Source organism: Oncorhynchus mykiss, chromosome 31, assembly GCF_013265735.2.
Source record: "Oncorhynchus mykiss isolate Arlee chromosome 31, USDA_OmykA_1.1, whole genome shotgun sequence".
NCBI lineage: Eukaryota > Metazoa > Chordata > Actinopteri > Salmoniformes > Salmonidae > Oncorhynchus > Oncorhynchus mykiss.
Genome location: NC_050571.1, coordinates 4034396 through 4058479, shown reverse-complemented (window position 1 = coordinate 4058479; position 24084 = coordinate 4034396). Strand labels below are relative to the sequence as shown.

The window sequence follows — 24084 nt, the reverse complement described above, 5'->3', positions numbered from 1 at the left end:
CCTGAGCCTGTGGGTGAATATAGCCATATCACAGGCCCCTGAGCCTGTGGGTGAATATAGCCATATCACAGGCCCCCGAGCCTGTGGGTGAATATAGCCCCATCACAGGCCCCTGAGCCTGTGGGTGAATATAGCCCCATCACAGGCCCCCTTGCATGGTTAAATAAAGATTACATTTTAAAAATGAAAATACACGTTTTTTTTTTTTTTCTTCTTCCTATTCTACACCCCGTCCACATGGTGGCGGTAACGCACCATTAACATTGGATGCCAACCTCCGTTAAACCCATCGAAGAAGAAGCAGAGAATGAACGCTGGTTGCTGCTTAAGAAGAAGAGATCCACAGTGTTCCTGACGTCCAGGTTGAGGAAGTCTGAAGTTTACGTGTTTGATTCACACATTTCTTTCAGATCTGGTCTACCGTAGGTCGACACGATGTCCGGCGGTCCCCATAATGATAAGGAGGTAGGATAATGGTGGGATAATGGAGAGAGCGTATTTTAACTTATAAACGCAACTATGGATCCATGGAAGTATGTTGTAGCCAAGTCTATAAAAATATACCCTTGTCTGACGCTAGACTATATAACGTTACAATGATAATACAGTATGATATTTAAGTTGCTGTTTAAGTGGAATAAAACTGTAATACATAATTTAGCGGTCTAGATCTCAATGTGGATCGAGTCTTGATCCCGCAGCCTTTTCTCTTCATCACCTTCCATAATATTAATGACCAAAACCTGGTCTTTTTCCAAAGTTGTGTAACAGTTTTCCTTCGTTTTTACAAGAGTCTGTCTGTATTGTATGGTGTTGTATCCTATCTATGTTAGTAGTGTGCGTAAGAGCCGTAATATTATGGATGGGACTTTTTAAAACATATATTTGAATAGCACCAGTTGATCGATAATGGAAACACAACTCAACATATTCTAGTGAATGCTGGTCTTTTTTTTTAATGTATCACAATGAAGATACACCCATTTTGTCCTCCAGAACAGCCTCAATTTTGTCGGGACATGGACTCAACAAGGTGTCAAGCGTTCCCCAGGGATGCTGGTCCATGTTGACTACAATGCCTCCCACAGTTGTGTGAAGTTTGCAGGTCGTCCTTTGGGTGGTGGACCATTCTTGATACACACAGGAAACTGTTGAGTGTTTTAAAAAACCCAGCAGCGTTGCAGGTCTTACAACAAACCGGTGTGCCTGGCACCTACTACCGTACCCCATTCAAAGGCACTTAAATATGTTGTCTTGCCCGTTCAACCTCTGTATTGAACAAATACACAATCCATGTCTCAATTTTCTCAAGGCTTAAAAAAACAATTGATTTAATCTGTCTCCTCCTCTTCATCTCTAGGGATTTTGAAGTGAATTTAAAAAGTGACATCAATAAGAGATCATAGCTTTCAGTTGATCAGTCTGTTTCAATATTTTGTCATGTGCAATTGAAGCTTTGTTTTAATTCTATTTAACTCTTAACTTTTCATTTTGATTCACGGGTTTAGGCTACATAAATATTAATTTGGTGTATTGTAGGATATTAACAAGTCGTATTTAGCTAAAGACGATATTGTAGTATATTAACAAGTCGTATTGTAGGATATTAACAAGCTGTATTGTAGGATATTAACAAGTCGTATTGTAGTATCTATTTACAGGACCTCTTTCTGGCTGTTCTTATGGACTGTCATTAAAATATGTCTCTGGTCATGGATGAAATACTGGTGAGGCCTAGTGACAGGATTCTCTAATTGTTACCATCCCTTTTTAAGTTTTGTTGGTGTGACTTTTCACACGTTACATCAGTCTAGATTTAACACCTATTTAGATATGTAGGATACTAGGCAGTGGAGAGCTACTCTTGCTGACGTCTATATGAACACACTGCCAGGAGCTAGTTCAGAGGGCGGCAGGGTAGCCTAGTGGTTAGAGAGTTGGACTAGTAACCGGAAGGTTGCAAGTTTAAATCCCCGAGCTGACAAGGTCGGGGAGCTGACATCTGTCGTTCTGCCCCTGAACAGGCAGTTAACCCACTGTTCCTAGGCCGTCATTGAAAATAAGAATTTGTTCTTAACTGACTTGCCTAGTAAAAATAAACAGAGGGCAGATAGCACTTTCTAATAGCAGAAGCTTGTTGGGTTGATTTGTTTTAGTAGCCTAGACATGATCAATTCTTTGGATTTACTTTTCAACGTAAATCAAAGTAACTTTTTTTCATTACATAGAGGAAAAGTCCAATTAGATTTGATGTCCTTTGATGTCCTATATTCTAATTGGTGGTTTGGTTGAGGTTATAATCTACTGAGCTGTACTGCCTGCCCTCTGGAAGGAACGTGTTCCTCAGTGGTCTTCACTTCTCTTCCTCTTCCTCCCGTTCTGAATATCTTTTGGCTTTTTTTTTGTGAGAAACCGTGTGCCAGAAAATATGCGTAGTTGATGGTCCCTCGCTGACTCTCTTTTACCCTCTCGCTCACTCTCTTACCCTCTCTCTCGCTCTCTCCTGCTCCTTCTCTCCGTTGCTGCCCCCCTCTCTGTGACTCATGTGGGTGTAGGGCTGAAATAATTTGGTGTAGTTTTACATTCCTTATATAGCTCTCTGAGGAGGAGAGGGGTGTGGTGGAGGGGGAGGAGAGGGCTAGCCTGGCCGCCTAGCTGTGTCACCAGGAGAGGGGAGGGCTTGCTCTGCCAACGGGAAGGGAGAGAGTCAGCCCATCCTGCTTAACTACTGTAGCTTTCTGCCACCTTTGGGTTACCAGGAGGGCCTCAAGACACTGCCTAGTTTGCATTGTATGGTGAGTTGTCATGGTGGGGTTTTGGATACCTTGGAGGAGTGAGCGTTAGGGTAAGAGGGGAGGGCTGAGGTCAGCAGTAGGCGTGTAACTCATTTGGCGAGAGCAGCAAGTGGCCTAAGGTGTCCGGTTGTCCTTGGTTCTTAAAATGACACGGGTTATGTGTTGTGCTGGCTGTGAGCGAAGGGAATAAGCTGGATCAATGTCATTAAACCTGAATTACTTTGTCAGATACGTTTTAATGCATTCAGCAAGGGCAGTTATATGATTTCTATGGAGTTGGAGGATATTTGTTTGGGGACAGACTGGCTTTTGGATAGTATGTGGAACAAGAGTGGACAAGCCTGAAAACATTCTCTCTAAGTGTCCCTCTGTTTGTTTCCTGGATATTGTGTCATGAATTGTACTAGGCCTACATTATTTGTCTGTCTGTCGCAAAACGTTTTGCTACGTTGTGCACTAATGAATACAACCCAGATTATCAGCCACCTCTGGTCTGAATGACACAGAGAGCCGCAGTGTTCAGGGAACAGCAGAGATAATTTTGCACACCCAATTTTTCAGTTTTTGATTTGTTAAAAAAGTTTGAAATATCCAATAAATTTCATTCCACTTCATGATTGTGTCCCACTTGTTGTTGATTCTTCACAAAAAAATACAGTTTTATATCTTTATGTTTGAAGCCTGAAATGTGGCAAAAGGTCGCAAAGTTCAAGGGGGCCGAATACTTTCGCAAGGCACTGTAGCTTCCGTCCCTCTCCTCGCTCCTCCCTGGGCTCGAACCAGCAACACAACGACAATAGGCGCACGCTAACTAGCTAGCCATTTCCCTTCGGTTACACCAGCCTCATCTCGGGAGTTGATAGGCTTGAAGTCATAAACAGCGCAATGCTTGACGCACAATGAAGAGCTGCTGGCAAAATGCATGAAAGTGCTGTTTGAATGAATGTTTACGCGCCTGCTTCTGCCTACCACCGCTCAGTCAGATACTTAGATACTTGTATGCTCAGTCAGATTATATGCAACACAGGACACGCTAGATAAACTAGTAATATCATCAACCATGTGTAGTTAACTAGTGATTATGATTGTTTTTTATAAGATAAGTTTAATTCTAGCTAGAAACTTACCTTGGCTTACTGCATTCGCGTAACAGGCAGTCTCCTTGTGGAGTGCAACGAGAGAGAGAGGGGCAGGTCGTTATTGCGTTGGACTAGTTAAGGTTGCAAGATTGATCCCCCGAGCTGACAAGGTGAAAATCTGTCGTTCTGCCCCTGAACAAGGCAGTTAACCCACTGTTCCTAGGCCGTCATTTAAAATAAGAACATGTTCTTAACTGACTTGGCCTAGTTAAATAAAGATTAAATAAAGGTGTAAAAATAAATTACAAAATGGCAAATCGGCGCCCAAAAATACAGATTTCCGATTGTTATGAAAACATGAAATCGGCCCTAATTAATCGGCCATTCCGATTAATCGGTCGACCTCTAGCCCTAACTGGGTGACATGAGAAATGTCAGCTGAGAATGTGTTAAATTGATCAGTGTAGAATTTCTAGGGCGCTACATCTTTGAATCATTCCAGCACTAGTCTATCACCTCTGATTCAGCTAATGTGTTAATTGTTTATAGTTGCTGTGTGTGAAACTGCTAGGTGTTCCAACGGAGGGCTTGTTTGGGAAACACTGTCTGTCCTAAATACTACCCTATTCTCTACATAGGACGCTGGTCAAAAGTAGTGGTCTATTTAAGGAAATGGGCTGCATGAGGTAGTGTGTATTGATGAGGGAAGAAAAACAATTTTAATCAATTTTAGAATTGGGCTGTAACAAAATGTGGAAAAAGTCAAGGGGTCTGAATACTTTCCGAATGCCCTGTATATACTGTAACCCTTTCGGCCATGATAGTACTGTGTGTATATGTAGGTAGGTATATAAATAACCCTGTCTCCTCTCTCTCCTCTATAGGCCATGAATATATACTGTATAACCCTCAACGGCCCGGCACCATGGGGCTTCAGACTTCAGGGGGGGAAGGACTTCAGCATGCCCCTGACTGTGTCCAGGGTAAGCTTGGTGTGTGTGTTGTACTGTACCGTATTTGACCAATTTGTCTTAGCAAGTTGCTAAAATAAGTTGTTAGCCGCTAATCGCTAGTTAGCTGGCTAGCTAATACTGATACCAGTGCTGGTGTAGGCCTAAATCACTATTTTTGTGCAACAGTATCTTCTAAATCAGAATGGAATTGGTGAAGCATGAAATCAGAGAACACGTTTAATGTAGCCAAAGATTATAGGGTCCCACTCCCCTGGGGAAACACTGACCAACACTTTGGTTCCTACCCTGTCACAATAACACCTACTACTATTCTAATTCTATGAGCCTCCTGGCTTTTTCATTGGTTGTCGTGTCAAACAACACTGTATTCAAAATACCCACTATTACATTCTAACTATACAGTGTAGGGAATAGGGTGGCGTTTGGGGTGTACACAATGTGTATGATGTCAGAAGTCTCTGAGTCGCTCCACTTCTCTCTGTCCTCAAAAGGACATGTCTTACTTAGTCTATGAACATCTTGTTGCTGTATTAGGGTCACTATCTTAGCTAAATCAATTGTCCGTAGCTAAAATGGTGTGTCTGATTTTTGTTCAATAGCCAGTCGTTTTATGAACTGAGTGACACACAGAACAGGGTTTACACACACACACACACACACACACACACACACACACTCTCTCTCACTCAAAGGTCTATGTGTCATCCTGTGGAGGGAACAGCTAAGTCAGCCTGTCAGTACATACACTCTGTGGTTCTTCCTACCTCTCTTTTTACCTGCTCTCCCGCCCGCCCTCTCGCCTGCCCGACATCCCTCTCTCCCACCCGCCCGCCCGCTCTCCCGCCCCTCCGCCCGCTCTCCCGCCCGACATCCCTCTCTCCCGCCCGACATCCCTCTCTCCCGCCCGACATCCCTCTCTCCCGCTCGCCCTCTCGCCTGCCCTCACTCAGTACCATCTGTTTCCTCTGGATCTGTGACAGGACTGTCTCTACAAACCGCACCAAACGGAGTCCTTTATCTGAGCGTAGGCCTGATCCCATTTAGTCTATTGTCTGGTCGATAAGCTGTTGGTCAACCAAGATATTTAATTTTGTTGTCAAGCAGTCACAAATAGATGTGTTTTTCATGGCACACGAAACACCTGTCTCATTAAGACTAATCCATTGGGGAGGTCACGGGGAGGTCGCGGGGAGGTCGCGGGGAGGTCGCGGGGAGGTCGCGGGGTCAATTGTTTGCCCTTTTGATTGACAGATCAACACTATCTAATCTCTCACCAGTAGTAGCTACATTTACTGTGAATTCCCATCACTTCTAATATACACTGCTCAAAAAAAATAAAGGGAACACTTAAACAACACACTGTAACTCCAAGTCAATCACACTTCTGTGAAATCAAACTGTCCACGTAGGAAGCAACACTGATTGACAATAAATTTCAACAAAGGAGTGGTTCTGGAAAAAAAATGTACTTAACAAGAATATTTCATTCATTCAGATCTAGGATGTGTTATTTTAGTGTTCCCTTTATTTTAATGAGCAGTGTATAATGTTGGTTTGGTTACTGTCATTTCTGCTGAATGCTTTCAGTTTGTTATTAGTCTGATTGGACACGTTGTTTTGCAGAGCTCACAACCTATGTTACACTTGTGAGTTAGTTTATTTAATTCCATTTGAAGAGTTTTGTTAGTTTATGAATAGTCATTTTTGTTTGGAATGCTCCTGTCGTTGTTGAGTAGGGACTAGGGTCGGATGGCAGAAGCCTAGTTACTGGGATTTACCTCCGAAACCGTTCCCTTTTCCCGGGATGATGAAATAACAATTATAATAAATTATTTATATGAACAGCCGGGCGTAAAATGGAACTGTTAAATCACGGCCTCTGATGAATCATCAACGCTCAGGGTGGGGGCTGGACAGACCGTCTGTCTCAGGGTGGGGGCCGGACAGACCGTCTGTCTCAGGGTGGGGGCCGGACGGACCGTTCTCAGGGCGGGGGCCGGACGGACTGTTCTCAGGGTGGGGGACGGACAGACCGTTCTCCGGGTGGGGGCCAGACAGACCGTCTCAGGGTGGGGGACCGTTCTCAGGGTGGGGGCCTGACGGACCGTTCTCAGGGTTGGGGCCAGACAGACCGTCTCAGGGTGGGGGACCGTCTCAGGGTGGGGGACGGACAGACAGACCGTCTCAGGGTGGGGGACGGACAGACCGTTCTCAGGGTGGGGGCCGGACAGACCGTTCTCAGGGTGGGGGCCGGACAGACCGGTCTCAGGGTGGGGGGGGGCCGGACGGACCGTCTCAGGGTGGGGGACCGTCTCCGGGTGGGGGCCGGACAGACCGTCTCCGGGTGGGGGCTGGACGGACCGTCTCTGTTGCTATTACAGCTTGTACATTAGAATAAAGACATAATAACTGCTTAGAGGTTTGGTGTCTGGATGACTAATGGTTTGTCCCAGTCGTTCTCACTCACACAGAGGATCACTCACTCACTCACTCACTCGCTCACTCACTCACTCACTCACTCACTCACTCACTCACACATCGTTCTAAACCAATAGCAGGGGAACTGTCTATAAAGTCACTAATGGACCTTAAATCAGTTACCTGACAAATCTCAAGACAGATACAGCACCTATAATCCTCCTAATAAATCAGACTTCATCCAAGCGACCAACTACATGAGCTGTAGGGACACAGCCAATGGTTTGTGGATCTGTAAATATAGTGATTGCTTAGCTTTGGGCCCCGTGGAGAGACAGAGGTCCATCTGGTTTCTATCTCCGAGCACATTTCACAGTGTTGAAATCAAACTCGTACGGAATCAGGAAATTACACATCAAGATAAATAAAATATATAATAACATACACATCAAGATAAATAAAAGGCATTGAGATTTGCGACTGGTTCCAGAGGTGGAGGTGTCAGAGCTAGAGGTGATGTCATCGGGGTGGGTGGGGGGGGTCAGAGCTAGAGGTGATGTCATCGGGGTGGGGGGGGGGGGGGTCAGAGCTAGAGGTGATGTCATCGGGGGGGGGGGGGGGGGGGGGCTAGAGGTGATGTCATCGGGGGGGGGGGGGGTCAGGGCTAGAGGTGATGTCATCGGGGGGGGGTCAGAGCTAGAGGTGATGTCATCGGGGGGGGGGGGGGGGGCTAGAGGTGATGTCATCGGGGGTGGGGGGGTCAGAGCTAGAGGTGATGTCATCGGGGGGGGGGGGGGTCAGGGCTAGAGGTGATGTCATCGGGGGGGGGTCAGAGCTAGAGGTGATGTCATCGGGGGGGGGGGGGTCAGAGCTAGAGGTGATGTCATCGGGGGGGGGTCAGAGCTAGAGGTGATGTCATCGGGGGGGGGGTCAGAGCTAGAGGTGATGTCATCGGGGGGGGGGGGTCAGAGCTAGAGGTGATGTCATCGGGGGGGGGGGGGGGTCAGAGCTAGAGGTGGTGTCATCGGGGGGGTCAGAGCTAGAGGTGATGTCATCGGGGGGGGGTCAGAGCTAGAGGTGATGTCGTCGGGGGGGGGGGGTCAGAGCTAGAGGTGATGTCGTCGGGGGGGGGGGGGTCAGAGCTAGAGGTGATGTCGTCGGGGGGGGGGGGGGGGGGGTCAGAGCTAGAGGTGATGTCGTCGGGGGGGGGGTCAGCTAGAGGTGATGTCGTCGGGAGGGGGTCAGAGCTAGAGGTGATGTCGTCGGGGGGGGGTCAGAGCTAGAGGTGATTTCATCGGGGGGGTCAGAGCTCGGGGTGATGTCAGAGCTAGAGGTGATGTCATCGGGGGGGGGTCAGAGCTAGAGGTGATGTCATCGGGGGGGGGTCAGAGCTAGAGGTGATGTCATCGGGGGGGGTCAGAGCTAGAGGTGATGTCATCGGGGGGGTCAGAGCTAGAGGTGATGTCATCGGGGGGGGGGGGGGGTCAGAGCTAGAGGTGATGTCATGGGGGGGGGGGGGGGGGGTCAGAGCTAGAGGTGATGTCATCGGGGGGGGGTCAGAGCTAGAGGTGATGTCATCGGGGGGGGGGGGGGTCAGAGCTAGAGGTGATGTCGTCGGGGGGGGGGGGTCAGAGCTAGAGGTGATGTCGTCCGGGGGGGGGGGGGATCAGAGCTAGAGGTGATGTCGTCGGGGGGGGGGGGGGGGGGGTCAGAGCTAGAGGTGATGTCGTCGGGGGGGGTCAGAGCTAGAGGTGATTTCATCGGGGGGGTCAGAGCTCGGGGTGATGTCAGAGCTAGAGGTGATGTCATCGGGGGGGGGGTCAGAGCTAGAGGTGATGTCATCGGGGGGGGGTCAGAGCTAGAGGTGATGTCATCGGGGGGGGGGGGGGGGTCATGTCATCACCTCTAGCTCTGACCCCCCCCCCGATGACATCACCTCTAGCTCTGACCCCCCCCATCCAACCTCACTGAGCTCGAGCTGTTTTGCAAGGAGGAATGGGAAAAAAATTCAGTCTCTCGATGTGCAAAACTGATAGAGACGTACCCCAAGCGACTTACAGCTGTAATCGCAGCAAAAGGTGGCGCTACAAAGTATTAACTTAAGGGGGCTGAATAATTTTGCACGCCCAATTTTTCAGTTTTTGATTTGTTAAAAAAGTTTGAAATATCCAATAAATGTTGTTCCACTTCATGATTGTGTCCCACTTGTTGTTGATTCTTCACAAAAAAATACAGTTTTATATTTTTATGTTTGAAGCCTGAAATGTGGCAAAAGGTCGCAAAGTTCAAGGGGGCTGAATACTTTCGCAAGGCACTGTATATATATATATATATATAAGACAGTCTTATCAAAATTAGATAATAGTATTTATTCTCGGAGCACGCTGCCATGTAACCACGAACAACAGTTTATATACAAAATATGACGTCACAGGTTATAAAATGTCCTTCCTCCTCTCGACCAGGACAAAGCAGGTTCAAAAGTTTATTCCAACCTCCTAGCACACACACACACACATCAAGATTAACTTCTGAAGTCTCACCACCATCTATCACTATTCAGCAGACGGTTCCAGATAATGGAAAACCCAGGGAGGCACTCGCTGCCTTATCTAAACATCCCAGAGCTAAGTTGAGTCGGTTCAACCATAGGTTAATGACCCTCTCTGCTTTCTTAACCCACAACCCATTCCTCCCCAGACTAGTTGGAATGGTGTTTATTATGTTTAATTACTCCTTGTTCATGTTGCATAATCCCTTCCTTATGAACTAACAGTATTAAGCAGATATTGTAAAACAGGGTAGAGTTTGATTAGTTCTATTTAAATGTAGATATTGTTTAGTCATTATTCATAAAATTTCTATCAGTAGGCTTCTCATTTGCAACTGCGACCTGGCCAAGATAAAGCAAAGCAGTGTGACACAGACAACACAGAGTTACACATGGAGTAAACAATAAACAAGCCAATGACACAGTAGAAAAAAGAAAGGCTATATACAGTGTGTGCAAAAGGCATGAGGAGCCAATAAATAGGCCATAAGAGTGAATAATTTCAATTTAGCAGATTAACACTGGAGTAATACATGAGCAGATGATGATGTGCATGTAGAGATACTAGTGTGCAAAAGAGCAGAAAAGTAAATAAATAAAAACAGTATGGGGATGAGGTAGGTAGATTGGGTGGGCTATTTACAGATGGACTATGTACAGCTGCAGCGATCGGTAAACTGCTCAGATAGTTGGTGAGGGAGATAAAAGTCTCCAACTTCAGCGATTTTTGCAATTCGTTCCAGTCACAGGCAGCAGAGAACTGGAACGAAAGGCGGCCAAATGAGGTGTTGGCTTTAGGGATTATCAGTGAGATACACCTGCTGGAGCGCGTGCTACGGGTGGGTGTTGCCATCGTGACCAGTGAGCTGAGATAAGCCGGAGCTTTACCTAGCATGGACTTGTAGATGACCTGGAGCCAGTGGGTCTGGCGACGAATATGTAGCGAGGGTCAGCCAACTAGTGTATAGGTCGCAGTGGTGGGTGGTATAAGGTGATTTGGTAACAAAACGGATGGCACTGTGATAGACTGCATCCAGTTTGCTGAGTAGAGTATTGGAAGTTATTTTGTAGATGACATCGCCGAAGTCGAGGATCGCTAGGCTAGTCAGTTTTACTAGGGTAATGCTTATTGAAATGTTCGATTATCATGGATTTATCAGTGGTGACCGTGTTACCTAGCCTCAGTGCAGTGGGCAGCTGGGAGGAGACGCTCTTGTTCTCCATGGACTTTAGTGTCCCAAAACTTTTTTGTGTTAGAGCTGAAGGATGTGAATTTCTGCTTGAAAAAGCTAGCCTTTGCTTTCCTGACTGCATGTATTGCTTCCTGACTTCCCTGAAAGTTTGCATATCGCGGGGACTATTCGATGCTAGTGCAGTCCGCCACAGGATGTTTTTGTGCTGGTCAAGGGCAGTCAGGTCTGGAGTGAACCAAGGGCTATATCTATTCTTAGTTCTGCATTTTTTGAACGGGGCATGCTTATCTAAGTGAGGGAATTACTTTTAAAGAATGACCAGGCATCCTCGACTGACGGGATCGATTTAGAAAGGTCTGCTTGCAGAAGTGTTTTAGGGAGAGTTTGACAGTGATGAGGGGTGGTCGTCTGACCGCGGATACAGGCAATGAGGCAGTGATCGCTGAGATCCTGACTGAAAACAGAGGTGGTGTATTTGGAGGGCAAGTTGGTCAGGATAATGTCTATGAGGGTGCCCATGTTTACGGATTTAGGGTTGTACCTGGTGGGTTCCTTGATGATTTGTGTGAGATTGAGGGCATCTAGCTTCGATTGTAGGACGGCTGGGGTGTTAGGTATATCCCAGTTTAGGTCACCTAACAGAACGAACTCTGAAGCTGGATGGGGGGCGATCAATTCACAAATGGTGTCCAGGGCACAGCTGGGAGCGGAGGAGGGTTGATAGCAGGCGGCAACAGTGAGAGACTTATTTCTGGAGAGGTTAATTTTTAAAATTAGAAGTTCAAACTGTTTGGGTATAGACCTGGAAAGTATGACAGAACTTTGCAGGCTATCTCTGTAGTAGATTGCAACTCCTCCCGCTTTGGCAGTTCTATCTCGACGGAAAATGTTGTAGTTGGGGATGGAAATCTCAGAATTGTTGGTGGCCTTCCTGAGCCAGGATTCAGACACAGCAAGGACATCAGGGTTGGCAGAGAGTGCTAAAGCAGTGAGTAAAACAAACTTAGGGAGGAGGCTTCTGATGTTGACATGCATGAAACCAAGGCTTTCTTGACAGACGTCAAGAAATGAGGGTGCCTGGGGACATGCAGGGCCTGGGTTTACCTCCACATCACCCGAGGAACAGAGGAGGAGTAGGATGAGGGTACGGCTAAAGGCTATCAAAACTGGTCGCCTAGAGCGTTGGGGACAAAGAATAAAAGGAGCAGATTTCTGGGCATGGTAGAATATATTCAGGGCATAATGTGCAAACGGGTATGGTGGGGTGCGGGTACAGCGGGGGTAAGCCCAGGCACTGAGTGATGATAAGAGAGGTTGTATCTCTGGATAAGCTGGTTGTAATGGGTGAGGTCACCGCATGTGTGGGAGGTGGGACAAAGGAGGTATCAGAGGTATAATGAGTGGAACTAGGGGCTCCATTGTAAACTAAAACAATAACTAACCAAAACAGTATTGAAGGCATATTGACATATGAGAGAGACATACAGCGAGGCATAAAGTAATCACAGGGGTTGATTTGGAGAGCTAGCTAAGACAACAACGGTTGAGACAACAACAGCTAATCAGCTAAAACAGCAACAGGTAAAATGGCGATGGGCAGAGGGGGTCGGTTAACTACACACAGGGCCTGAGCGACTGAGTCAGAGCCGAAGTTTGCGGGTGGGGCCGACAGATATTCAAATAAATAAACAGAACGGAGTATCGTGATTAATGGACAGTCCAGCGGGCATCAGCTATGTAGCCAAGTGATCATAGGGTCCAGGGGGCAGCAATAGATGGAACAGGGAAGCCGCGGAGTAGTCGTTACCACGCTAGCACGCGGGCGACACAGCGTTTAAAGTTAGTAGCCCGGGGCTAGTAGAAGCGTCCGCTCCGACGTCCTTCGGAGGCCGGTTGAAGGCACAGCAGATGGAGTATTCGTCGGCAGACCTGGCGTGGTGGTGCGGCGGGGCGCCGTGTCGAACTAAGGATCCAAGCCAGATGGCGAAAGAGAGGTGTTGTAATTTAGTCTTCTATCCGGTAGATGCGCCTGGCTCACGGCTAACTGGTGCTAGCTTCGTGGCAGTGGCGTTAGCCACTTGGGCCCATCGGTAGCAGCGGTGATCCGGTGCCAAGGTCCAGAGCCTTCGGCAAGGATCCGGTGGAGTAGTGGGTTCTAGCCGTGTTTGGGTGGAGTCCGAGGGGAACAACTGAGTAGGCCGGTGGATTCAGTTATTTCAGCCCCACCCATTTTTATGACAGGTGTACACCAATCGAGCACACAGCCATGTAATCTCCATAGACAAACATTGGCAGTAGAATGGCCTTACTGAGGAGCTCAGTGACTTTCAACGTGGCACCGTCATAGGATGTCAGCTTTCCAACAAGTCAGTTCGTCAAATTTCTGCCCTGCTAGTGCTGCCCTGGTCAACTATAAGTGCTAAGTGGAAACGTCTAGGAGCAACAACGGCTCGGCCATAAAATGGTAGGCCACCAGCTCACAAAACGGGACCGTGCTGAAGGGCGAAAACATCTGTCCACGGCTGCAAGTACAGTTAGTCAATACTGGGAAGGAAACTCCTGGTGTCTATTATAATCTGCTCTGCTATATCTTACTGTCTCTACTGGTGTCTATTGTAATCTGCTCTGCTAGGTCTTACTGTCTCTCCTGGTGTCTATTATAATCTGCTAGGTCTTACTGTCTCTCTCTCTACTGGTTTCTATTATAATCTGCTCTGCTAGGTCTTACTGTCTCTACTGGTGTCTATTGTAATCTGCTCTGCTAGGCTTTACTGTCTCTACTGGTGTCTATTATAATCTGCTCTGCTTTACTGTCTACTGGTGTCTGTTATAATATGCTCTGCTAGGCCTTACTGTCTCTACTGGTGTCTATTATAATCTGCTCTGCTAGGCCTTACTGTCTCTACTGGTGTCTATTATAATCGGCTCTGCTAGGCCTTACTGTCTCTACTGGTGTCTATTATAATCTGCTCTGCTATGTTTTACTGTCTCTACTGGTGTCTATTATAATCTGCTCTGCTTTACTGTCTACTGGTGTCTGTTATAATATGCTCTGCTAGGCCTTACTGTCTCTACTGGTGTCTATTATAATCTGCTCTGCTAGGCCTTACTGTCTCTCCTGGTGTCTATTATAATCGGCTCTGCTAGGCCTTACTGTCTCTACTGGTGTCTATTATAATCTGCTCTGCTATGTTTTACTGTCTCTACTGGTTTCTATTATAATCGGCTCTGCTAGGCCTTACTGTCTCTCCTGGTGTCTATTATAATCTGCTCTGCTAGGTTTTACTGTCTCTACTGGTGTCTATTATAATCTGCTCTGCTTTACTGTCTACTGGTGTCTGTTATAATATGCTCTGCTAGGTCTTACTGTCTCTCTCTCTACTGGTTTCTATTATAATCTGCTCTGCTAGGTCTTACTGTCTCTACTGGTGTCTTATAACCTGCTCTGCTAGGTCTTACTGTCTCTACTCGTGTCTATTGTAATCTGCTCTGCTAGGCCTTACTGTCTCTACTGGTGTCTATTATAATCTGCTCTGCTAGGTCTTACTGTCTCTCCTGGTGTCTATTATAATCTGCTCTGCTAGGTCTTACTGTCTCTACTGGTGTCTTATAACCTGCTCTGCTAGGTCTTACTGTCTCTACTCGTGTCTATTGTAATCTGCTCTGCTAGGCTTTACTGTCTCTACTGGTGTCTATTATAACCTGCTCTGCTAGGTTTTACTGTCTCTCTCTCTCCTGGTGTCTATTATAATATGCTCTGCTAGGTCTTACTGTCTCTACTGGTGTCTATTATAATCTGCTCTGCTAGGTCTTACTGTCTCTACTGGTGTCTATTATAATCTGCTCTGCTAGGTCTTACTGTCTCTACTGGTGTCTATTATACCCTGCTCTGCTAGGTCTTACTGTCTCTACTGGTGTCTATTATAATCTGCTCTGCTAGGTCTTACTGTCTCTACTGGTGTCTATTATAATATGCTCTGCTAGGTCTTACTGTCTCTACTGGTGTCTTATAACCTGCTCTGCTAGGCCTTACTGTCTCTACTGGTGTCTATTATAATCTGCTCTGCTAGGTCTTACTGTCTCTACTGGTGTCTATTATAATCTGCTCTGCTAGGTCTTACTGTCTCTACTGGTGTCTATTATAATCTGCTCTGCTAGGTCTTACTGTCTCTACTGGTGTCTATTATACCCTGCTCTGCTAGGCCTTACTGTCTCTACTGGTGTCTATTATAATCTGCTCTGCTAGGCCTTACTGTCTCTACTGGTGTCTATTATACCCTGCTCTGCCTCACTCTGTGCGTGTCAAATCGCACCCTATTCACTGTATAGTGCACTTTGTTTGACCAGGATAGTGTGCCATTTCATACACAACGACTTACACTGCTGTAGCAGGCCTGGCATGGTAGTGACTCTGAGTTCACATATGCAGCTTTTATCCTGCTTTGTGTTGTGTTGTAGCTGTAGCTCATGCTTGATTTATAATCTACGATAACCGATGAGTCGTGCTGCTAGCTAATGTCATCTACGGTAACCGATGAGTTGCGCTGCTAGCTAATGTCATCTACGGTAACCGATGAGTCGTGCTGCTAGCTAATGTCATCTACGGTAACCGATGAGTTGCGCTGCTAGCTAATGTCATCTACGGTAACCGATGAGTCGTGCTGCTAGCTAATGTCATCTACGGTAACCGATGAGTCGTGCTGCTAGCTAATGTCATCTACGGTAACCGATGAGTCGTGCTGCTAGCTAATGTCATCTACGGTATATGATACAGCCTCAGTATGGGACACATCTGGTTTAGTGTATAGTTATCCAGCCTCTTTCTACATCCCAAATGGCACCCTATTCGGGCCCATAGGACTCTAGTCAAAAGTAGTGCACTATGTAGGGAATAGGGTGCTGTTTGGGGCGAAGCCACTCTCTCTGTCTCGTCGTGAGTTAACTTCACTTCAAAGCTTCGGTCCACATCTGTAGTGGATCACAAGAAGTGATGTCATAGTGGTAATTACAAACGCTTACCTCATGTCCTCATTGTGGTGTTGGGACTCGCTGAACACACACACACACACACACAACTTGTCAGACAGATCCCTTCCCTCTACAGATCATTAGCTGGCGATAACAGACCCAGCCCAAACGTGAATCCTCGTGATGACTTTGTATGTATATGTAGTCAACACAGTAGTTGACAGTGTTAAAAGGCCCTCTGGAGTCCGCTAGCTACTGTGAAGAGAAAGATAGGACACATCTCTGTTTACCTGTTAATTGTACATACTAGGCCCTAGAATGTTTCCGTGTGCACTTTCATCTCCCTGATCCTATTCTTAACCAATGTCTTCCCTTTGACTAGATATCATCCTAGTCTTCCCTCTAGATCAGCCCTGTTACTGACTAGATATCCTATCCTCTAGATCAGCCCTGTTACTGACTAGATATCCTTCCCTCTAGATCAGCCCTGTTACTGACTAGATATCCTTTCCTCTAGATCAGCCCTGTTACTGACTAGATATCCTATCCTCTAGATCAGCCCTGTTACTGACTAGATATCCTTTCCTCTAGATCAGCCCTGTTACTGACTAGATATCCTATCCTTTAGATCAGCCCTGTTACTGACTAGATATCCTATCCTTTAGATCAGCCCTGTTACTGACTAGATATCCTATCCTTTAGATCAGCCCTGTTACTGACTAGATATCCTATCCTCTAGATCAGCCCTGTTACTGACTAGATATCCTTCCCTCTAGATCAGCCCTGTTACTGACTAGATATCCTTTCCTCTAGATCAGCCCTGTTACTGACTAGATATCCTATCCTCTAGATCAGCCCTGTTACTGACTAGATATCCTTTCCTCTAGATCAGCCCTGTTACTGACTAGATATCCTATCCTTTAGATCAGCCCTGTTACTGACTAGATATCCTATCCTTTAGATCAGCCCTGTTACTGACTAGATATCCTATCCTTTAGATCAGCCCTGTTACTGACTAGATATCCTATCCTCTAGATCAGCCCTGTTACTGACTAGATATCCTTCCCTCTAGATCAGCCCTGTTACTGACTAGATATCCTTTCCTCTAGATCAGCCCTGTTACTGACTAGATATCCTATCCTTTAGATCAGCCCTGTTACTGACTAGATATCCTATCCTCTAGATCAGCCCTGTTACTGACTAGATATCCTTTCCTCTAGATCAGCCCTGTTACTGACTAGATATCCTATCCTCTAGATCAGCCCTGTTACTGACTAGATATCCTATCCTCTAGATCAGCCCTGTTACTGACTAGATATCCTTCCCTCTAGATCAGCCCTGTTACTGACTAGATATCCTTTCCTCTAGATCAGCCCTGTTACTGACTAGATATCCTATCCTTTAGATCAGCCCTGTTACTGACTAGATATCCTATCCTTTAGATCAGCCCTGTTACTGACTAGATATCCTTTCCTTTAGATCAGCCCTGTTACTGACTAGATTTCCTTTCCTCTAGATCAGCCCTGTTACTGACTAGATATCCTTTCCTCTAGATCAGCCCTGTTACTGACTAGATATCCTATCCTTTAGATCAGCCCTGTTACTGACTAGATATCCTTTCCTCTAGATCAGCCCTGTTACTGACTAGATATCCTTTCCTTTAGATCAGCCCTGTTACTGACTAGATTTCCTTTCCTCTAGATCAGCCCTGTTACTGACTAGATATCCTATCCTCTAGATCAGCCCTGTTACTGACTAGATATCCTATCCTCTAGATCAGCCCTGTTACTGACTAGATATCCTTTCCTCTAGATCAGCCCTGTTACTGACTAGATATCCTTTCCTCTAGATCAGCCCTGTTACTGACTAGATATCCTATCCTCTAGATCAGCCCTGTTACTGACTAGATATCCTATCCTCTAGATCAGCCCTGTTACTGACTAGATATCCTTTCCTCTAGATCAGCCCTGTTACTGACTAGATATCCTATCCTTTAGATCAGCCCTGTTACTGACTAGATATCCTATCCTCTAGATCAGCCCTGTTACTGACTAGATATCCTTTCCTCTAGATCAGCCCTGTTACTGACTAGATATCCTATCCTTTAGATCAGCCCTGTTACTGACTAGATATCCTATCCTCTAGATCAGCCCTGTTACTGACTAGATATCCTTTCCTCTAGATCAGCCCTGTTACTGACTAGATATCCTATCCTTTAGATCAGCCCTGTTACTGACTAGATATCCTATCCTCTAGATCAGCCCTGTTACTGACTAGATATCCTATCCTCTAGATCAGCCCTGTTACTGACTAGATATCCTTTCCTCTAGATCAGCCCTGTTACTGACTAGATATCCTATCCTTTAGATCAGCCCTGTTACTGACTAGATATCCTATCCTCTAGATCAGCCCTGTTACTGACTAGATATCCTTTCCTCTAGATCAGCCCTGTTACTGACTAGATATCCTATCCTTTAGATCAGCCCTGTTACTGACTAGATATCCTATCCTTTAGATCAGCCCTGTTACTGACTAGATATCCTCCTAGTCTTCCCTCTAGATCAGCCCTGTTACTGACTAGATATCATCCTAGTCTTCCCTCTAGATCAGCCCTGTTACTGACTAGATATCATCCTAGTCTTCCCTCTAGATCAGCCCTGTTACTGACTAGATATCCTATCCTTTAGATCAGCCCTGTTACTGACTAGATATCCTATCCTTTAGATCAGCCCTGTTACTGACTAGATATCCTATCCTCTAGATCAGCCCTGTTACTGACTAGATATCCTCCTAGTCTTCCCTCTAGATCAGCCCTGTTACTGACTAGATATCATCCTAGTCTTCCCTCTAGATCAGCCCTGTTACTGACTAGATATCCTCCTAGTCTTCCCTCTAGATCAGCCCTGTTACTGACTAGATATCATCCTAGTCTTCCCTCTAGATCAGCCCTGTTACTGACTAGATATCCTATCCTCTAGATCAGCCCTGTTACTGACTAGATATCCTATCCTCTAGATCAGCCCTGTTACTGACTAGGTATCCTATCCTCTAGATCAGCCCTGTTACTGACTAGATATCCTTTAGATCAGCCCTGTTACTGACTAGATATCCTTTCCTCTAGATCAGCCCTGTTACTGACTAGATATCCTATCCTCTAGATCAGCCCTGTTACTGACTAGATATCCTTTAGATCAGCCCTGTTACTGACTAGATATCCTATCCTCTAGATCAGCCCTGTTACTGACTAGATATCCTATCCTTTAGATCAGCCCTGTTACTGACTAGATTTCACTTGTATTTATGTAGCTGTACTGTTGGGTTGAACTGAAAGGCTGAAGAATGTGGGATTTCATGGGTTGAACTGAAAAGCTGAAGAATGTGGGGTTTCATGGGTAATCGTAATGTTTTCTTGTGTCTGTGACCGGCATTAATAGACCAAGGTGTTGTTGCTGTGTGAGTTACTGTCCTGTGTTGCTGTGTGAGTTAGCGCCCCTGTGTTGTTGCTGTGTGAGTTAGCGCCCCTGTGTTGTTGCTGTGTGAGTTAGCGCCCCTGTGTTGTTGCTGTGTGAGTTAGCGCCCCTGTGTTGTTGCTGTGTGAGTTAGCGCCCCTGTGTTGTTGCTGTGTGAGTTAGCGCCCCTGTGTTGTTGCTGTGTGAGTTAGCGCCCCTGTGTTGTTGCTGTGTGAGTTAGCGCCCCTGTGTTGTTGCTGTGTGAGTTAGCGCCCCTGTGTTGTTGCTGTGTGAGTTAGCGCCCCTGTGTTGTTGCTGTGTGAGTTAGCGCCCCTGTGTTGTTGCTGTGTGAGTTAGCGCCCCTGTGTTGTTGCTGTGTGAGTTAGCGCCCCTGTGTTGTTGCTGTGTGAGTTAGCGCCCCTGTGTTGTTGCTGTGTGAGTTAGCGCCCCTGTGTTGTTGGTGGAATCTTAAAGTTGAGAACAACAATCCCATTCCCCTCTCCCTCTACAGCTGACCCCCGGGGGTAAGGCCACCCAGGCCGGTGTGGGCGTGGGAGATTGGGTGGTGTCCATCGGAGAGACCAACGCAGAAGACATGACCCATGTGGAGGCACAGAACAAGATCAGAGCAGCAGAGGAGTCTCTCACCCTCACCCTCAGCAAGTAAGATAATATAACTAGACCGTACTGTATACACTGTACTCACCCTCAGTAATATAACTAGACCGTACTGTATACACTATACTCACCCTCAGTAATATAACTAGACCGTACTGTAAATACTATACTCACCCTCAGTAATATAACTAGACCGTACTGTATACACTATACATACTGTATACACTATACTCACCCTCAGTAATATAACTAGACCGTACTGTATACACTATACTCACCCTCAGTAATATAACTAGACCGTACTGTATACACTATACTCACCCTCAGCATGATACTGTAACTATGCCATACTGTATATGCTATACTGTATATGCTATATATACTGTACATACCATACTGTATATGCAATATACTGTATATACCATACTGTATATACCATACTGTATATGCTATATATACTGTATTTGCTATCTATACTGTATATACCATACTGTATATGCTATATATACTGTATTTACTATATATACCATACTGTATATACTGTATATACCATACTATATATACTGTATATACCATACTGTACTGCCTCTCAGCAAGTAAGATAATACTAATATACCATACTACTTACCCATGGCAAGTAGGAATATGACTCTACTGTACTCACCCACTGTACCATACCAGAATATACCATGCATCCTAAACCATAAAACGCACACTATCATGATTGAACCCACAACACCAGAACACACAGCAGTGACGTTCCCCCCCCAACCCTTAGCAGGTAGCTAGCAAGACCAGACCCCCACAGGAAGACATAATGCATGATTTTAAACTGAACACGGTACAGAGTGGCTCATGTGATATCTTGATTTGCTAATTCAATTGGAAAATCCATTGAAGGAGATTAAAGTCACTTTGTTGCTAAATTAAGGCAAGAGAAGCAAATGTCATTTGACTGAGTTATTTTGATCTGGGGTTGGGGGTAAATTGCTAATCAAATTGTATTGGTCACATGGTTGGCAGATGTTGTTGGTCACATGGTTGGCAGATGTTGTTGGTCACATGGTTGGCAGATGTTGTTGGTCACGTGGTTGGCAGATGTTGTTGGTCACGTGGTTGGCAGATGTTGTTGGTCACGTGGTTGGCAGATGTTGTTGGTCACGTGGTTGGCAGATGTTGTTGGTCACTGTTGGTGAGGGGGGGGGCTCTACTGGAGCTAGATAGTACTGTTGGTGAGGGGGGGGGGGCTCTACTGGAGCTAGATAGTACTGTTGGTGAGGGGGGGGGCTCTACTGGAGCTAGATAGTACTGTTGGTGAGGGGGGGGGCTCTACTGGAGCTAGATAGTACTGTTGGTGGGGGGGGGGGGGCTCTACTGGAGCTAGATAGTACTGTTGGTGAGGGGGGGGGGCTCTACTGGAGCTAGATAGTACTGTTGGTGAGGGAGGGGGGGGGGGCTCTACTGGAGCTAGATAGTACTGTTGGTGGGGGGGGGGCTCTACTGGAGCTAGATAGTACTGTTGGTGGGGGGGAGGCTCTACTGGAGCTAGATAGTACTGGGGGTGGGGGGGGGCTCTACTGGAGCTAGATAGTACTGGGGGTGGGGGGGGCTCTACTGGAGCTAGATAGTACTGGGGGTGGGGGGGGCTCTACTGGAGCTAGATAGTACTGGGGGTGGGGGGGGCTCTACTGGAGCTAGATAGTACTGGGGGTGGGGGGGGCTCTACTGGAGCTAGATAGTACTGGGGGTGAGGGGATGCCTCTAATGCATCAAATTAACAAGCTGTTGAGTCTGGACACCTTCTGTACACACTGACTGACTGTAGTAGGGACTCAGGAATCTGTAAATACAGTCGACTAGATAGTTAGACACTAAGCTAGCACAGTCTTTCTGGCCTAAAGAAGGGGCCTATTGGCCTAAAGTAGGGCACTAGATAGGGTACCATTTTGGATGCGGTCAAAACAAACTGAGTTATAATATACAGTAAGAATGTGAGGTGTGAATGACTAGGAACATGGCTAACTGATATGATTCCCTGCCTGAGAGGAGAGACTGTAACGACCTCATCGGGGGATGAGAGGAGAGACGGTAACGACCTCATCGGGGGATGAGAGGAGAGACTGTAACGACCTCATCGGGGGATGAGAGGAGAGACTGTAACGACCTCATCGGGGGATGAGAGGAGAGACCGTAACGACCTCATCGGGGGATGAGAGGAGAGACGGTAACGACCTCATCGGGGGATGAGAGGAGAGACGGTAACGACCTCATCGGGGGATGAGAGGAGAGACGGTAACGACCTCATCGGGGGATGAGAGGAGAGACGGTAACGAACTCATCGGGGGATGAGAGGAGAGACGGTAACGACCTCATCGGGGGATGAGAGGAGAGACGGTAACGACCTCATCGGGGGATGAGAGGAGAGACGGTAACGACCTCATCGGGGGATGAGAGGAGAGACGGTAACGACCTCATCGGGGGATGAGAGGAGAGACGGTAACGACCTCATCGGGGGATGAGAGGAGAGACGGTAACGACCTCATCGGGGGATGAGAGGAGAGACGGTAACGACCTCATCGGGGGATGAGAGGAGAGACGGTAACGACCTCATCGGGGGATGAGAGGAGAGACGGTAACGACCTCATCGGGGGATGAGAGGAGAGACGGTAACGACCTCATCGGGGGATGAGAGGAGAGACGGTAACGACCTCATCGGGGGATGAGAGGAGAGACGGTAACGACCTCATCGGGGGATGAGAGGAGAGACGGTAACGACCTCATCGGGGGATGAGAGGAGAGACGGTAACGACCTCATCGGGGGATGAGAGGAGAGACGGTAACGACCTCATTAGGGATGAATGGATAAGTGTGTGATGGAGAGAGAATGTTTAATAGATGTACACAGACATGTTGACTGGTCAAAAGTAGAAACACACCCTTAGTCTCTCCTCTAAAAGATAGCAGGGTTAGAGGTAGTCTCCTCTAAAAGATAGCAGGGTTAGAGGTAGTCTCCTCTAAAAGATAGCAGGGTTAGAGGTAGTCTCCTCTAAAAGATAGCAGGGTTAGAGGTAGTCTCCTCTAAACCAGATGTTAGTTAGTCTCCTCTAATAGATAGCAGGGTTAGTTAGTCTCCTCTAAACCAGATGTTAGTTAGTCTCCTCTAAACCAGATGTTAGTTAGTCTCCTCTAAACCAGATGTTAGTTAGTCTCCTCTAAACCAGATGTTAGTCTCCTCTAAACCAGATGTTAGTCTCCTCTAAACCAGATGTTAGTCTCCTCTAAACCAGATGTTTGTTAGTCTCCTCTAAACCAGATGTTAGTCTCCTCTAAACCAGATGTGCTTTGTCTCTAGTTCTTCCTGTAACCTCCGCCCTTCAGCCTCCTCTCTGATGCTGTAGTGGAATGGGACTTGGATCCTAAATGGCTCCCTATATAGGGCACTACTTTAGACCAGAAAATGGCCAATGGCACCCTATTCCCTATATAGGGCACTACTTTTTGGGTGAAGCTTATGTCTTCAGTCAGACCAGACTTCGGTGAAAGACCATCGTTTTTTTTTTAGATTCAGGGTCACGTTCAGATTGTTTTCAAATTTGGGAGAGTACTATTCATAAAACTACCAAAACAGGCTATAATCAGACACATTTCAACAAGTTGGTGGAAAGTAATGAAGTCACCCTGTGCCAACACCTCTTTAAACTAACGTTGTGCTTATTTTTTCTCTCTCGTGTGTGTGTGTGTGTGTGTGTGTGTGTGTGGCTCAGTGGGTAGAGAACGGCGTTTGTAATGCCAGGGTTGTGGGTTCGATTCCCACTGGGGACTAGTATGAAAATGTATGCGTTCACTTATGTAAGTCGCTCTGGATAAAAGTGTTTCACTGTAATGTGTGTCTGTGTTACACACTGTTGACGATGTTGTGAATATATGGGTCACCACTGTTGATGTCGTTGTGAATATATGGGTCACCACTGTTGACGATGTTGTGAATATACGGGTCACCACTGTTGACGATGTTGTGAATATATGGGTCACCACTGTT

The 24084-nt window shown here is 46.5% G+C and overlaps 1 protein-coding gene across 6 annotated transcripts in view; it reads left to right on the top strand.

Moving 5' to 3' along the window:
• Positions 1-313: 313 nt before the first annotated feature.
• LOC110489654 (PDZ and LIM domain protein 7) overlaps positions 314-24084 on the top strand; it is an 89251-nt gene continuing 65480 nt past the window's right edge. For 3 of the 6 annotated variants that reach the window (XM_036970446.1, XM_036970448.1, XM_036970443.1), the window contains exons 1-3: positions 314-465; positions 4759-4857; positions 19939-20090. In XM_036970446.1, coding sequence (XP_036826341.1) covers positions 436-465; positions 4759-4857; positions 19939-20090 — 281 coding nt within the window. In that variant the 5' untranslated portion in view covers positions 314-435. Of the gene's footprint in view, positions 466-2628; positions 2796-4756; positions 4858-19938; positions 20091-24084 lie in introns of those variants that run through there. The other 3 variants (XM_036970445.1, XM_036970447.1, XM_036970444.1) reach the window with 3 other exon arrangements.